The sequence below is a fragment of the Tachypleus tridentatus genome, chromosome 3 (assembly GCF_004210375.1).
Source record: "Tachypleus tridentatus isolate NWPU-2018 chromosome 3, ASM421037v1, whole genome shotgun sequence".
NCBI lineage: Eukaryota > Metazoa > Arthropoda > Merostomata > Xiphosura > Limulidae > Tachypleus > Tachypleus tridentatus.
The window spans coordinates 48023680-48041420 of NC_134827.1; the positions used below are offsets into that span (position 1 = coordinate 48023680).

General features: G+C 34.3%; 1 protein-coding gene across 2 annotated transcripts in view; it reads left to right on the forward strand.

Annotated features, from left to right (window-relative positions):
• Nucleotides 1-17741, forward strand: part of LOC143246802 (cell adhesion molecule Dscam1-like) — a 227778-nt gene that overhangs the window by 116840 nt on the left and 93197 nt on the right. The window contains exons 3-6 of one of the 2 annotated variants that reach the window (XM_076493961.1): nucleotides 2885-3046; nucleotides 6176-6322; nucleotides 12820-13113; nucleotides 15169-15438. In XM_076493961.1, coding sequence (XP_076350076.1) covers nucleotides 2885-3046; nucleotides 6176-6322; nucleotides 12820-13113; nucleotides 15169-15438 — 873 coding nt within the window. The remainder of the gene's footprint in view (nucleotides 1-2884; nucleotides 3047-6175; nucleotides 6323-12819; nucleotides 13114-15168; nucleotides 15439-17741) is intronic. The other variant, XM_076493962.1, reaches the window with a different exon arrangement.

The window sequence follows — 17741 nt, forward strand, 5'->3', positions numbered from 1 at the left end:
GTAATGCTCACTGTTGTTATACCGACTAAATGTAATGCTCACTGTTGTTATACTGACTGAATGTAATGTTCACTGCTGTTATACTGACTAAATGTAATGTTCACTGCTGTTATACTGACTAAATGTAATGTTCACTGTTGTTATACTGACTGAATATAATGTTCACTGTTGTTATACTGACTGAATTTAATGTTCACTGTTGTTATACTGACTAAATATAATGTTCACTGTTGTTATACTGACTAAATGTAATGTTCACTGTTGTTATTCTGAGTGAATGTAATGTTCACTGTTGTTATACCGACTAAATGTAATGCTCACTGTTGTTATACTGACTGAATGTAATGTTCACTGCTGTTATACTGACTAAATATAATGTTCACTGTTGTTACACAGACTGAATATAATGTTCACTGTTGTTATACTGACTAAATATAATGTTCACTGTTGTTATACTGACTGAATGTAATGTTCACTGTTGTTATACTGACTGAATGTAATGCTCACTGTTGTTATACTGACTGAATGTAATGTTCACTGTTGTTATACTGACTGAATGTAATGTTCACTGTTGTTATACTGACTAAATGTAATGCTCACTGTTGTTATACTGACTGAATGTAATGTTCACTGCTGTTATACTGACTAAATGTAATGCTCACTGTTGTTATACTGACTGAATGTAATGCTCACTGTTGTTATACTGACTGAATGTAATGTTCACTGTTGTTATACTGATTGAATGTAATGCTCACTGTTGTTATACTGACTGAATGTAATGTTCACTGTTGTTATACTGACTGAATGTAATGTTCACTGTTGTTATACTGACTAAATGTAATGTTCACTGTTGTTATACTGACTGAATGTAATGTTCACTGTTGTTATACTGACTGAATGTAATGTTCACTGCTGTTATACTGACTAAATGTAATGTTCACTGTTGTTATACTGACTGAATGTAATGTTCACTGCTGTTATACTGACTAAATGTAATGTTCACTGTTGTTATACTGACTGAATGTAATGTTCACTGTTGTTATACTGACTGAATGTAATGTTCACTCTTGTTATACTGACTAAATGTAATGTTCAGTGTTGTTATACTGACTAAATGTAATGCTCACTGTTGTTATACTGGCTGAATGTAATGTTCACTGTTGTTATACTGACTGAATGTAATGTTCACTGTTGTTATACTGACTAAATGTAATGTTCACTGCTGTTATACTGACTAAATGTAATGTTCACTGTTGTTATACTGACTGAATGTAATGTTCACGGCTGTTATACTGACTAAATGTAATGTTCACTGTTGTTATACTGACTGAATGTAATGTTCACTGTTGTTATACTGACTGAATGTAATGTTCACTGTTGTTATACTGACTAAATGTAATGTTCACTGTTGTTATACTGACTGAATGTAATGTTCACTGTTGTTATACTGACTAAATGTAATGTTCACTGTTGTTATACTGACTGAATGTAATGTTCACTGTTGTTATACTGACTAAATGTAATGTTCACTGCTGTTATACTGACTGAATGTAATGTTCACTGTTGTTATACTGACTAAATGTAATGTTCACTGTTGTTATACTGACTGAATGTAATGTTCACTGTTTTTATAGTGACTGAATGTAATGTTCACTGTTGTTATACTGACTAAATGTAATGTTCACTGCTGTTATACTGACTGAATGTAATGTTCACTGTTTTTATACTGACTAAATGTAATGTTCACTGTTGTTATACTGACTAAATGTAATGTTCACTGCTGTTATACTGACTAAATGTAATGTTCACTGTTGTTATACTGACTGAATGTAATGTTCACTGCTGTTATACTGACTAAATGTAATGTTCACTGTTGTTATACTGACTGAATGTAATGTTCACTCTTGTTATACTGACTAAATGTAATGTTCACTGTTGTTATACTGACTGAATGTAATGTTCACTGTTGTTATACTGACTAAATGTAATGTTCCCTGTTGTTATACTGACTGAATGTAATGTTCACTGTTGTTATACTGACTGAATGTAATGTTCACTGTTTTTATAGTGACTGAATGTATTGCTCACTGTTGTTATACTGACTGAATGTAATGTTCACTGTTGTTATACTGATTGAATGTAATGTTCACTGCTGTTATACTGACTAAATGTAATGTTCACTGTTCTTATACTGGCTGAAAGTAATATTTACTGTTCTTCAAGTGATTGAATGTAATGTTTTCTGCTGCTCGTACGTTGGCTATGTTTACTATATTTAATGTGTTATTGATATAATGCAGTTGTATTTACTAGAAGTTACAATTTAAATAAAACGTCGATTATACCATAGACAGTTTGTAATGTAGTTAATAAAATTAATTTATATATAACTATAGTTTCTTTTGTTAAAAATTAGCGAGTGTTAGCGGTTCCTTTGGTTTCAAGAAACAACATCGTTCTAACACTAATGATTGATGGAGTATTATAACTGTTTAGTCTTCAGACCAAAGTGTCTGGCCTGGTCCGATGGTTGACCACAATAATGCCTCGTTCGTCACCGCGAGCTGCTCTAATTGATGTTTCTACCCTTCTCATTGGTAAAGATAATAAATCATATCGTTTAAGGTGTTTATTTAAACTATCTAAGACATTCTCTGGTTGTACAACAATTTCTGATTGGGAAAAATATCTTCTAAAAATAGAAAACAATGAGATACAAATTTACAATACAATTTGTTTTAATTGTCTTTATTGTTTTATTTCATTAAACAATAGCTTGTTATACCTTGTTCATCTTCCCTGCTGATAATTATCATTAATAATTATGTATTAGTAAATTTCATTAGGCTTAGCTAAAAATATTTCAATTCAATTCTCCTGTTAGCTCTTGACAACAAGTACATCGTACGAGTATACAGCGATTATATCACTCAGGGAAACACAGCAGTTCTCAGATGTCAAATACCACCCTTTCTGAAAGGGGTTGTCATGGTAACATCGTGGACTCGTGATGATGGCGTCGTTATTCATGCGGATGAACAGTATGGTAAGTTGGTTTAATACAATCTTATAACAAACAATGACCGACCACTTTATTGGAGCACCTCTCCATCTAGTATTAGATGTTCTTCACCCCATAATACACCATGTAATATCTCAAGGTGTCTTGTTATGTTGTATAACATAAACAGCGATTGTTTGACAGATATTGACAGATAATTAGTTACCAAATACGATGCTCGAATTGTTTTTCAATTCGATGAAAAATCCATAATATTTCTGTCGAAGGAAACCACTGTAATGTCCCTTGAACTAGTTATGAATAAGTTATTAAATTAGTATCGTGACAAAGCCCTTCTCCAACAGGGTGGAAATGCACCTTAGTAAGGATGATTTGAAATAAAGTTGAGCCACGCTCTTCGTGGTGTTCCATCTTCTGAAGGAATCAGATGAACTAACCATATGACAAAAGTTATATACTCTGTATTATATTACCCTACGCCCCCGTTGCTTGTACAGAAGGGGTAAGTAATTCATGAAATGTTTTCATATCTTCACCCCACAGTTATAGCTTATGCATTACGGTCCTGTAATTTGTTCTCAGGACTAGTATGTCCAGATGGTTAGGGCGATCGAATCTTAGTTGAGAGTGGTGGGTTCGAATCCCTTTCACACCAAACATGCTCGCCCTTTCAGCCGTGGGGCGATATAATGTGACTATTAGTTGATAAAAGAGTTGTCAGAGAGTGGTGATGACTAGCTGCTTTCCATTTAGTCTTACACTAATAAATTAGGGATGGCTAGCTCAGGTAGCCCTCGTGCAGCTTTGCGCGAAATTAAAAACAAACAAACAAACAAACAAACATTTGTTCTTTTCTGTTTGCATCCAAAATACGTTATTTTCGACTAGTATCGTCTGTAAAATATAACAATTTTTACCATCTGCATTGGTTCAAACAATCGAGTCCTGACCACTGTTGATGGAAGTATATATAGAGGTAGTCAAAAAAATTTTCGCGAAGAAAAAATACACGTAGTTTAAAGTACACGAATTATGTGATGGGAAATATAAAATAAATCCTAGTTTTGGAGCTGTCTAGAGAAGTAAGATCCATATGACAAAAAAGATACAACAGCTATCAACTTTGACATCACTTACCTTACAAACCAGAAAAGAAAATCACAATATGACAATACGAGAGGGATTGACAACCGTATAGAAAGTTATATAACAATATCAAACATCAACTACATTAACAGTTCAATTGTGAATCACAATATGACAATATGAGAGGGATTGACAACCGTATAGAAAGTTATATAACAATATCAAACATCAACTACATTAACAGTTCAATTGTGAATCACAATATGACAATACGAGAGGGATTGACAACCGTATAGAAAGTTATATAACAATATCAAACATCAACTACATTAACAGTTCAATTGTGAATCACAATATGACAATACGAGAGGGATTGACAACCGTATAGAAAGTTGTATAACAATATCAAACATCAACTACATTAACAGTTCAATTGTGAATCACAATATCACAATACGAGAGGGATTGACAACCGTAGAGAAAGTTATATAACAATATCAAACATCAACTACATTAATAGTTCAATTGTGAATCACAATATCACAATACGAGAGGGATTGACAACCGTATAAAAAGTTATATAACAATATCAAACATCAACTACATTAACAGGTCAACAGTTCAAAGTGAACAGCATGTCTATACAACGGTATGGTAATACGATACAGAAGACAATGAACTTGAGGAAATCCTCAGACTAGTAAATGTATAATTTGGTTATCATATTATGGAAGTATTATTAAGATGACAGTTTTGTTTGTTTTTGAATTTCGCACAAAGCTACTCGAGGGCTATCTGTGCTAGCCGTCCTTAATTTAAGAGTGTAAGACTAAAGGAAAGGCAGCTAGTCATCACCACCCACCGCCAACTCTTGGGCTACTCTTTTACCAACGACTAGTGGGATTGGCCGTCACATTATAACGCCCCCACGGCTGAAAGGGCGAGCATGTTTGGCGCGACCGGAATGCGAACCCGCGACCCTCAGATTAGAAGTCGCACGCCTGTACACGCTTGGCCATGCCGGGCCTAAGATGACAGAAATAAATCGCTTATTGTTACTTCTCATTATGATAATAATATGACAGCTTGCGAGAGCTGTTTAAATAATTTAATGAAACAATACTTTATTAGAAACTAGCTGGAATACCCGTCCCCTGGATGGAAGTCATGTAAGTTCGTGATTAATGAAAGTTTGTTTTAGGGCTTCAACAGTCGTTTCCGTCATGTGTAAAAAAAACAACACAAAAACGTCCATCACAGCTTCAAAACATAAAATGTAAAATTATAAGTTTGCATATGGATAAAAAATAAACCTTCATGTCATATTTGATGAAGATCTAGAAGGCACGAGGGGCGACGTAGTGGTAATAAAGATAAAAACCGCAAACTGAAAGTTTGTATGCACCCCCCCCCCGTATGGACCTTCATACTAGTTTCGATTAAGATCCATCTACAACCTGCGAAGTAGTTACATAAACAGACAACAAGCACTGTAATACTTATAAATATAATAACTTTAATATATCAATAAACTGATTTAACTGGTTTTCAGTAATAAGTTGGGTGATATAACTCCTAATGGTACTCTCGCACCATAATTCCAGTAATATCACTCAAGTTTACATTAGTTCTAAGTCCACACAGTGAGCAAACACTTACAATAAGCTTCATGAATAGAATAAAAATGTCTAAACTTTATAACTTAAAAATTACCTAAATATAGCATTTGCAATGTGTTTAGATTCTTACAACTAACTAATACATGAAATGTGAACTTACGTGTTCACAAAGCTAACCTTTGTTTTTAAACAAACACCATTGCTTTATCTTTCATTAAACGACAAGTGGGGGCCGTCTTACACAGCAAGAAAAGAACTTGTTGTTCACTTGAAGAAATTAAAGATTATAATAACAACGTATGCTAAGCAAAACATGCATTCAACAAATGGAACTACTCGATCCAAGACCGAAGTACGAACTTAGGTATAATAAAACGGGTATCTATCAACCCAGTATATTACTACGTTAGTAGTGGGTATTTATTGCTGTAAACATTGTACTCTGCAGGTGGTAAACACAGCCTCCTTCCATCTGGAGAACTGATAGTAACAGACGTTCAACGCAAGGATACTTACCACAGTTACAAATGTCAAACGAGAAACCGTCTCACGGGTTTCATCGTGGAAAGTTCTTCGGCCAAACTGATAGTTACAGGTAAGCGAAACCAACACCAGATATCTTCACCTGTCTGCACTAGTTCAGAGTATCTTCACCTGTCTGCACTAGTTCAGAGTATCTTCACCTGTCTGCACTAGTTCAGAGTATCTTCACCTGTCTGCACTAGTTCAGAGTATCTTCACCTGTCTGCACTAGTTCAGAGTATCTTCACCTGTCTGCACTAGTTCAGAGTACCTGTAGTCCATAAGTATAGTTACAGGTAAGCCAAACCAACACCAGATATCTTCACCTGTCTGCACTAGTTCAGAGTATCTGTAGTCCATAAGTATAGTTACAGGTAAGTCAAACCAACACCAGCTATCTTCACCTGTCTGCACTAGTTCAGAGTATCTGTACTCCATAAGTATAGTTACAGGTAAGCGAAACCAACACCAGATATCTTCACCTGTCTGCACTAGTTCAGAGTATCTTCACCTGTCTGTACTAGTTCAGAGTATCTTCACCTGTCTGCACTAGTTCAGAGTATCTTCACCTGTCTGCACTAGTTCAGAGTACCTGTAGTCCATAAGTATAGTTACAGGTAAGTCAAACCAACACCAGATATCTTCACCTGTCTGTACTAGTTCAGAGTATCTGTAGTCCATAAGTATAGTTACAGGTAAGCCAAACCAACACCAGATATCTTCACCTGTCTGTACTAGTTCAGAGTATCTTCACCTGTCTGCACTAGTTCAGAGTATCTGTAGTCCATAAGTATAGTTACAGGTAAGTCAAACCAACACCAGATATCTTCACCTGTCTGCACTAGTTCAGAGTATCTGTACTCCATAAGTATAGTTACAGGTAAGCCAAACCAACACCAGATATCTTCACCTGTCTGCACTAGTTCAGAGTATCTGTAGTCCATAAGTATAGTTACAGGTAAGTCAAACCAACACCAGATATCTTCACCTGTCTGCACTAGTTCAGAGTATCTTCACCTGTCTGCACTAGTTCAGAGTATCTTCACCTGTCTGCACTAGTTCAGAGTACCTGTAGTCCATAAGTATAGTTACAGGTAAGTCAAACCAATACCAGATATCTTCACCTGTCTGCACTAGTTCAGAGTATCTGTAGTCCATAAGTATAGTTACAGGTAAGCCAAACCAACACCAGATATCTTCACCTGTCTGCACTAGTTCAGAGTATCTTCACCTGTCTGCACTAGTTCAGAGTATCTGTAGTCCATAAGTATAGTTACAGGTAAGTCAAACCAACACCAGATATCTTCACCTGTCTGTACTAGTTCAGAGTATCTTCACCTGTCTGCACTAGTTCAGAGTATCTGTAGTCCATAAGTATAGTTACAGGTAAGTCAAACCAACACCAGATATCTTCACCTGTCTGTACTAGTTCAGAGTATCTTCACCTGTCTGCACTAGTTCAGAGTATCTGTAGTCCATAAGTATAGTTACAGGTAAGCCAAACCAACACCAGATATCTTCACCTGTCTGTACTAGTTCAGAGTATCTTCACCTGTCTGCACTAGTTCAGAGTATCTGTAGTCCAAAAGTATAGTTACAGGTAAGTCAAACCAACACCAGATATCTTCACCTGTCTGTACTAGTTCAGAGTATCTTCACCTGTCTGCACTAGTTCAGAGTATCTGTAGTCCATAAGTATAGTTACAGGTAAGCCAAACCAATACCAGATATCTTCACCTGTCTGCACTAGTTCAGAGTATCTTCACCTGTCTGCACTAGTTCAGAGTATCTGTAGTCCATAAGTATAGTTACAGGTAAGTCAAACCAACACCAGATATCTTCACCTGTCTGTACTAGTTCAGAGTATCTTCACCTGTCTGCACTAGTTCAGAGTACCTGTAGTCCATAAGTATAGTTACAGGTAAGCCAAACCAACACCAGATATCTTCACCTGTCTGTACTAGTTCAGAGTATCTTCACCTGTCTGCACTAGTTCAGAGTATCTTCACCTGTCTGCACTAGTTCAGAGTACCTGTAGTCCATAAGTATAGTTACAGGTAAGCCAAACCAACACCAGATACCTTCACCTGTCTGCACTAGTTCAGATATCTTCACCTGTCTGCACTAGTTCAGAGTACCTGTAGTCCATAAGTATAGTTACAGGTAAGCCAAACCAACACCAGATATCTTCACCTGTCTGTACTAGTTCAGAGTATCTGTAGTCCATAAGTATAGTTACAGGTAAGCCAAACCAATACCAGATATCTTCACCTGTCTGCATTAGTTCAGAGTATCTTCACCTGTCTGCACTAGTTCAGAGTATCTTCACCTGTCTGCACTAGTTCAGAGTATCTTCACCTGTCTGCACTAGTTCAGAGTATCTGTAGTCCATAAGTATAGTTACAGGTAAGCCAAACCAACACCAGATATCTTCACCTGTCTGCACTAGTTCAGAGTACCTGTAGTCCATAAGTATAGTTACAGGTAAGCCAAACCAACACCAGATATCTTCACCTGTCTGCACTAGTTCAGAGTACCTGTAGTCCATAAGTATAGTTACAGGTAAGCCAAACCAACACCAGATATCTTCACCTGTCTGCACTAGTTCAGAGTACCTGTAGTCCATAAGTATAGTTACAGGTAAGCCAAACCAACACCAGATATCTTCACCTGTCTGCACTAGTTCACAGTACCTGTAGTCCATAAGTATAGTTACAGGTAAGCCAAACCAACACCAGATATCTTCACCTGTCTGCACTAGTTCAGAGTACCTGTAGTCCATAAGTATAGTTACAGGTAAGCCAAACCAACACCAGATATCTTCACCTGTCTGCACTAGTTCAGAGTATCTTCACCTGTCTGCACTAGTTCAGAGTACCTGTAGTCCATAAGTATAGTTACAGGTAAGCCAAACCAACACCAGATATCTTCACCTGTCTGCACTAGTTCAGAGTATCTGTAGTCCATAAGTATAGTTACAGGTAAGCCAAACCAACACCAGATATCTTCACCTGTCTGCACTAGTTCAGAGTACCTGTAGTCCATAAGTATAGTTACAGGTAAGCCAAACCAATACCAGATATCTTCACCTGTCTGCACTAGTTCAGAGTACCTGTAGTCCATAAGTATAGTTACAGGTAAGCCAAACCAACACCAGATATCTTCACCTGTCTGCACTAGTTCAGGGTATCTTCACCTGTCTGCATTAGTTCAGAGTACCTTCACCTGTCTGCATTAGTTCAGAGTATCTTCACCTGTCTGTACTAGTTCAGAGTATCTTCACCTGTCTGTACTAGTTCAGAGTATCTTCACCTGTCTGTACTAGTTCAGAGTACCTGTAGTCCATAAGTATAGTTACAGGTAAGCCAAACCAACACCAGCTATCTTCACCTGTCTGCACTAGTTCAGAGTATCTTCACCTGTCTGCACTAGTTCAGAGTATCTGTAGTCCATAAGTATAGTTACAGGTAAGCCAAACCAATACCAGATATCTTCACCTGTCTGCACTAGTTCAGAGTATCTGTAGTCCATAAGTATAGTTACAGGTAAGCCAAACCAACACCAGATATCTTCACCTGTCTGCACTAGTTCAGAGTACCTGTAGTCCATAAGTATAGTTACAGGTAAACCAAACCAATACCAGATATCTTCACCTGTCTGCACTAGTTCAGAGTACCTGTAATCCATAAGTATAGTTACAGGTAAGCCAAACCAATACCAGATATCTTCACCTGTCTGTACTAGTTCAGAGTATCTGCAATCCATAAGTATAGTTACAGGTAAGCCAAACCAATACCAGATATCTTCACCTGTCTGTACTAGTTCAGAGTACCTGTAATCCATAAGTTAATTATTAGCTGATAGGTAAAGATAGGTTAAAACAACATATTAAACACAGTGTTATAGTTCTTGTTACAGATACCACTTTATGTTAACAAATGTTGCCAAACACGAAACACAATTAACACTTTAGTCATACGCAACGGGGAATACCCTACTTTTTAACGGTTTGTATAATATAAAACATATTAACATGTAAATTACATATAAAAGCATACAGTAACAGCGAACGATTCTTTCTCAAATAAAAAGCAATGTTAACACTTCATTTTTATGCCATAAAATTTAACCTGATTGTTAATGTTTATTGTTAACGTGTTAGACTAATGTACCATAGTTTCTACTAACTGTTAATGTTTTTGTAACATAACAAAATATTAACGTGTTAGACTAATGTACCATAGTTTCTACTAACTGTTAATGTTTTGTAACATAACAACAGATTAACGTGTTAATGTATCATAGTTTCTACTCATTGTTAATGTTGTTATTTTTTTTCTAAAATAACGAAATATTAAAGTATCATGACTAACAGTAACTTTGAAACAGAAGACACTGTTGGATGTGTTAACAATGTTTAACATAAATAGTTTCGTATTTCACTTTAACCGTTACTGATTCATAAGATGCAAACCTTGGATAGCTTAGCAACAAACCAGAAGTGACGTATGATTGTTAATATTGACATCTTCCTAACACCATGTATACATAATAAGAATACAGTTATTCACTGATATGTTCAATTAAAGTGACTTGTAATGTTCTACACACGTAGCGTAACCTAAAACCATATTTTGTTTAATAAGGGAGTTATCGGGCTATAGACGGCTATAAGACACGAACTAATTTGCTCATTCGATACATTAAACGTAAAGTTAAAACCTGATAATATCAGAGAGCAGCCAACAAGAGAAAACTGAAATCCACTGAGTTTATATTAATATTAAAAACTGAGTCTGAAAACGAAACCAAAATAATAGTTTAAAGTTTCCTGAACGATTATGGTATATAGAGATTGGTTGACCGTTTTCTTACCCTTAAACTGTTTTTAAAATATTCAATTATTACAGAACACTGCTAAATTATTATACGCATATATATATGTACGATATAAAACTAGTGTAGTTACAAAGGACTTCGTTGTTTTGTATTGTTGAACCACAATAATATACTAACAATCACTAATGACGAAAGGATTTTAAAATAATTATGAATTCTGATTGGATAAGAACAAAACACGACATAATTTCAAATATGTTAATTTAATGCAAAGTATAAGATAATAATTGAAAATTTAATATTGATAGATTGTAACCCTTCACAGAATACCAACTTTGATTATATTAATTCCAAAGTATGAACAAACACTATTTACATAGAATGAACCTCGTTAAAACCAGTCCACTAAACGTAAGTTACTTAACGCAGAAACTGAAATTAGTTTAACATTTTCGTCAGCACATTTATAATTTTATATTTTTTAAATTCTAGAAAATAAGAAATAACCTAAGTTATTTTAATAATGCATCGTTAAAGATGGACAATGTTTAACACTATTTATATTTTAAAGGTTGAAACTTCATCGATATGTAAAAACACATTATATAAGTTAGATAAAGCGTTAAGGAAGTGACATAACTGCTTATTATTGTAAACCTGATAATATATTAAACCTCTAATAACATATAGTAATTAGATTCAACCACTCATTTTCCTTAAACAGATCTTAACATTTTTAAAATTAACTATAAGTTCTATTAATCAAAAAATTAAGATAAAAAACTGAGCCAGACATTAAAATAGTAAAAATAGTAATAAAATAATGAGACTTATTGTTATTAATACTACATATATACAATAGCACTATTTTGAAAGTAGGTTTAATAATATGTCTTAAGATTCTATTACAGTAAGTGCCTGTGACTTGTTGGTGACAAATTCAATAGTCAACATCAAGCATTCATTCAACTTGTTCTGAAAATAATATGTATATTCGAAACTATTTAAACGTACGAAAAGCACCTTCTTTACATGTAGATTAACATAAACACTATATGGTTCACTTACGTTTCGTCAAGTTACTACGATTGTATCCTATACTTCTAAAATTGTCAGGCCTACTTTTAATAAACAACCAGTTTTTGTCAAACCTCATACAGGCAGGCTCAATTTCTTTGGAACTCTCTTTGACGAAATAAACAATTGTTTTTAATCTGTTTCAACACTTTAATATCAACCATAAAGTCTATATAAATCATTAGGCCTTTCTTTTCAATCTGAATATCTCTTTTACGTTACCACTTACTTTGTTTCTCGTCTTTGTCTGTTTGTCTGCTTTTCCAGATCACTTCGTACTATTTACATGTTTATTACTCAATCGTCTACTCGCTGTATATCCTCGACATCAACAAATTTCACGCGACGTTCTATAATCTCGACATCAATTACTTATAAACACAATTTACGACTCTTAACTACATACGTAACTGAATTTGCCATAATATTCACTTTAAAATAATTGCTTCTAACTGTTATGAACTATATTAATCAATCATAAAATACACATAAATTAATTAATGACATTTACACTAAACAGTCTTTTTATATCATGAGAAATCCACGTTCAAAATTAGCTGATTTGTGTTATAGGCTACGTAAATTGACTCATTACAGTCATATCTTGTTAGAACGTTACCCGCTCAAATGTGATAGTGGTCTCGAATGTTTCAGAATCCCAGAACGTGATTCCTGCCAAAATCATTCACAGGGAGACACACGTGCGGACACCTAGAGGCAGAAAGGTCCTGCTGCCGTGCGTGGCCCAGGGTTACCCTATTCCTTCCTGTAGTTGGTTCAAGAACCAAAATGGACGACAAATATACATCGGTCGAGATCCTCATCTTGAAGTTGTTGGATGTAGCCTTGTGGTGAGAGAACCTGGTGTACGGTATAGTGGAAAATACACTTGTTTCGCTAATAATACTGTTGGAACAGACAAGGCCGAGACTGAATTACTTGTGTACGGTAAGTCACACAAAAGGCACTGTGGAAAATACAACTGTAAATTACACTACGTAACACAAATTTTGTTCCTGGATAGTATGTGTTGTTTCTTAATTACTTATGTTGTAAAAGTACAGAAAATGGCCATTATTCCCTTCAAACTTTGTTTTTGTGACCCGGAAAATGAAATTTAGAAATTAACCTATTTTATATGTAAAAACGGGCAAATTTGCACGTTTTCGTTTACATAAGGTCTGAATAAAACAACATATGAATCAAGATTTACATGTATTTATACTGAAGTTATACAAAAATGTTTAGAAGTGAGTAGTTTTTCGAGATTTGCGACTATAATGCAAATCACTTTCACCTATCAACCCTCAAACATAGTCTCCCATCATGTTTTCGTTATACGCTCCCAGGTCACAAAATCAAAGTTTGAAGAGACAAATAGGTCTTTTATATTTACTTTAGACATAAGCAATTGGGAAATAACACTTTCTGTCCAGGAACAAGAAAAAGTAAAAATTCTGTTACACAGTGTTACTGATTTAACACATCTCGAGAAAACACCCGTAAAATGTTAATGTAACATATCGTGAGGAAACGGTAAACTGTTCATTTACAACAACTGTAAAATGTTCGTTTAACACATCTCGAAAAAACGACTATTAATCTAACTTATCCTGAGAAAACAACTGTAGCTTATTAATTTAACACATCTCGTAAAATATTAATTGCATTATGTCATGTGTCATCGTGTGAGTTACTTTGATAATTAACTGTGTTTGTCAATACCGATATTTTTATTCCGTCACTGACGGGCCTTTAACCCTACCGTATGAACTTTGAACACTTGAAAATGGAGTTAAGGGAGGCTTATCCATGACGTTGTGACCTCAGAAGCTAACAATGAATTTCTGATGTACTTCAATTGGTTTAGCAAAGTTTTGGAAATATGACCTTCTCATACATTATAATAAGCTGACAAAATGTAGATTCATATTTACAAGAACGAAAAGAAGAAATATAAACTAGCATTTAAACTTTCCAGATATCTATCACTAAGTTCTGGAAAGTAAATAAACGAAAGCTTAGAATGGCATAACTACTTTGACTCTTACAAAATCTTCTAAGCCTATCTAATCTAAGGTAAAAATAAACAATGTTCCACGAATAAATAGCCAATGTTCTACATTGTGTTTCAAGTTTCCTTTTATAAACTCTAACACTACCTCATACCAATGTCTATACTGTGTTTCAAGTTTCCTTTTATAAAATCTAACACTACCTTATACCAATGTTCTATATTGTGTTTCAAGTTTCCTTTTATAAACTCTAACACTACCCTATACCAATGTTCTGTAATGTGTTTCAAGTTTCCTTTATAAACTCTAACACTACCTCATACCAATGTCTATACTGTGTTTCAAGTTTCCTTTTATAAACTCTAACACTACCTCATACCAATGTCTATACTGTGTTTCAAGTTTCCTTTTATAAACTCTAACACTACCCTATACCAATGTTCTGTAATGTGTTTCAAGTTTCCTTTTATAAACTCTAACACTACCCTATACCAATGTTCTGTAATGTGTTTCAAGTTTCCTTTTATAAACTCTAACACTACCTCATACCAATGTCTATACTGTGTTTCAAGTTTCCTTTTATAAAATCTAACACTACCTTATACCAATGTTCTATATTGTGTTTCAAGTTTCCTTTTATAAACTCTAACACTACCCTATACCAATGTTCTGTAATGTGTTTCAAGTTTCCTTTTATAAACTCTAACACTACCTCATACCAATGTCTATACTGTGTTTCAAGTTTCCTTTTATAAACTCTAACACTACCTCATACCAATGTCTATACTGTGTTTCAAGTTTCCTTTTATAAACTCTAACACTACCCTATACCAATGTTCTGTAATGTGTTTCAAGTTTCCTTTTATAAACTCTAACACTACCCTATACCAATGTTCTGTAATGTGTTTCAAGTTTCCTTTTGTAAACTCTAACACTACTTTAAGCCATTAAAAAGGTACAACTTTAAAGTAACATTTTTTTCCAATAGAACATCTTAGGGTAAAGGTCTTCCCAGCTGAACAAAAGGTGATTACTGGTCAGTCTGTTACCTTTAATTGTTCAATATCGGGTTATCCTGTTCAGATGATTACGTGGATGAAGGATATGAGACCCCTTGTTTCTCAGGGTAGATTCAACATTCTCTACAGTAACATCCTTTCTATCAGTTCAGTTAGAAAACAAGACACTGGAGTATACCAGTGTTTTGTTGAGAACAGTTTTGATTCTGCGCAAGCGTCTGGAACTCTCTTACTCGCAGGTGAGCGTTTCTATCCTATTTTACAGCTAATTCAATTAATATTACTTCCTCTATTAATGTGGAAGGTAAATTTTGTAGAACATTGTACATTGTACCATATTTCATATCCTTTTGTCAAGATAATATATATATATATCAATAACACAAACTGGGTTATCTTTACTCTCATAAGAGAACAAACCATCCTTCAAAGTACAATAATAGGTGTATCTCGTGTTGGATACACGGTGTTATTTTCTCCTTACGTCTGAATTATTTGTTAACCTCATTTTTCCTTTTGCACTGAATTAAATTGGTGATATTAAAGTATATTCGAGGCTAAGTGCACACTATCTATGTGCTATAGATTGTGTGTCATCAACAAAGTTACTGATTAAAGTTAATTAAGTATAAACTTCTTCAAAACACCATAGCTACCCTCGTTACAATACGTAAGTTTCTCGGTGTACTAGTTGTATTACTAGTTATCTCCTACGGATGTCATTGTTACCGAACCCAAGATACCAATCTCAACTCGTGTTGGAAGATTTTAATCCAGCAGAATCCTTGATATTTCTAATAAGGTTCTCTGGACCCCTAATAGTCTACAGGTAATTAATTTATATACCTAACTGAAAGCAAGCTACCAATTTATAACTAATGCGAACCAAGCGCTACACTGCTGATATAGGCCTAACAAAAAGAGAATTAAGCCTAAAAACGAAAAACGCAAAGTTCTTAAAATCTTATACACAGAAAGAGAAAGTAAGATAATTAAAAAAGTAAAACATTTATATACACAGAGAGAATTAAAACATATAACACCAAGTTCTAAAATAACTAACCTTAAAGCAAAACATAAAACCAAACTTCGCATTTTTTTTCATCTTTTTAACACAAATTGTACTGCACTCACAACACAGCGCTAAAACGAAAGTTGTGAGACTTTAATACCAAGTTCAGATTTCTTGAATAGCTGGAGGAAGTCCCGGATAAAAAAAATCATAATATCAAGTAATTTGATAAAAATAACTTTTATTATTCATGACTTCAAAACATAAATCTCCCATGAATGATGAAAATGTAATAACATTTTTTAAGTATCAAAAATTCATATTGTTATCTGTATTCTTATATTTTTCATTTATCAGTACTTTTTCGCCTATAAAAAATCCAAAGAAAATTATAAATATTATGCGTATGTCTGTGTGTATAACATGTTTTTCTGTAAATTCATACCTAAAATATTTACTGACTTCCAATACATTACTAGAATTTTGAAAAAAATGTTTTAATAAGGGCCATCCTTTTAAAACAGATTTTCCATGAAAAATTTTAATTAAGCTTAAATTATTTTTAATTGAACTTAAAGTATTCAAAACCCTACATTTTAAAATGAATCGATAATTTAAGTTCGATAAAGTTTTTATAAATTTACTCTTTTCGTGAAGATGATAAATTTGAAAGAAATAACTATGAGTTCCAAGTGACAAAAACTTTGAGAAAGTCAAGAGAGATATTGTGATTTGTATTACCGACTAATCCAATCACCCTTACCCAGAGCATGTAAAAAACAAAAATATGGGGACAGAGTTCCAGTTTGGTTAAAATTAATGATTATATGAATACAGTTTTATTAAATAAATTATTGTTGTTCTGAATTAAGCACAAAGCCACTCAATGGGTTATCTGTGCTCTGCCCACCACGGGTATCGAAACCCGGTTTTTAGCGTTGTAAGTCCGCAGACATACCGCTGAGACACTGGGGGGCTATTAAATAAATACAAGTACACCATCAGCAGACTTTAACAATAGAACTCACAATCTGACATACAACCACTGGATCTTAGATTTCTACTGATTCCGTAGCCAAATTAAGATGAACATGAGAACCAGTTATAACGTTAATGACACAATTCTTTGTTTAAAGTTATAATTTACGACAATGAGTCCGATAAGAAAAGAAAAAGCAGAAATCAGTACAATTCATTTTGTTCCTTGCTATATTTTTAACAGAAAACTTTCACAAACTGCATGTTGTGAAACCTATACAGACTTTAGAACATATATAGATAATACATAGGAAATCTTATACACACTGCACTTTGTAAAGTCTACACAGGCTGTACGCCACACACTCACAGTTTGTATGTTTTAAAACGTACCCATATTGTACACTGTAAGACTTTTTGTACTCTGTAAATTGTAAATATGTACAAACTGCACGTTGTAAAACATATACAAACTGTATGCTGTAAAACTTCTACAGACTGTACGTTATAAAATATATACAGACAGTACACGTCTTTATATGATGTTTTATT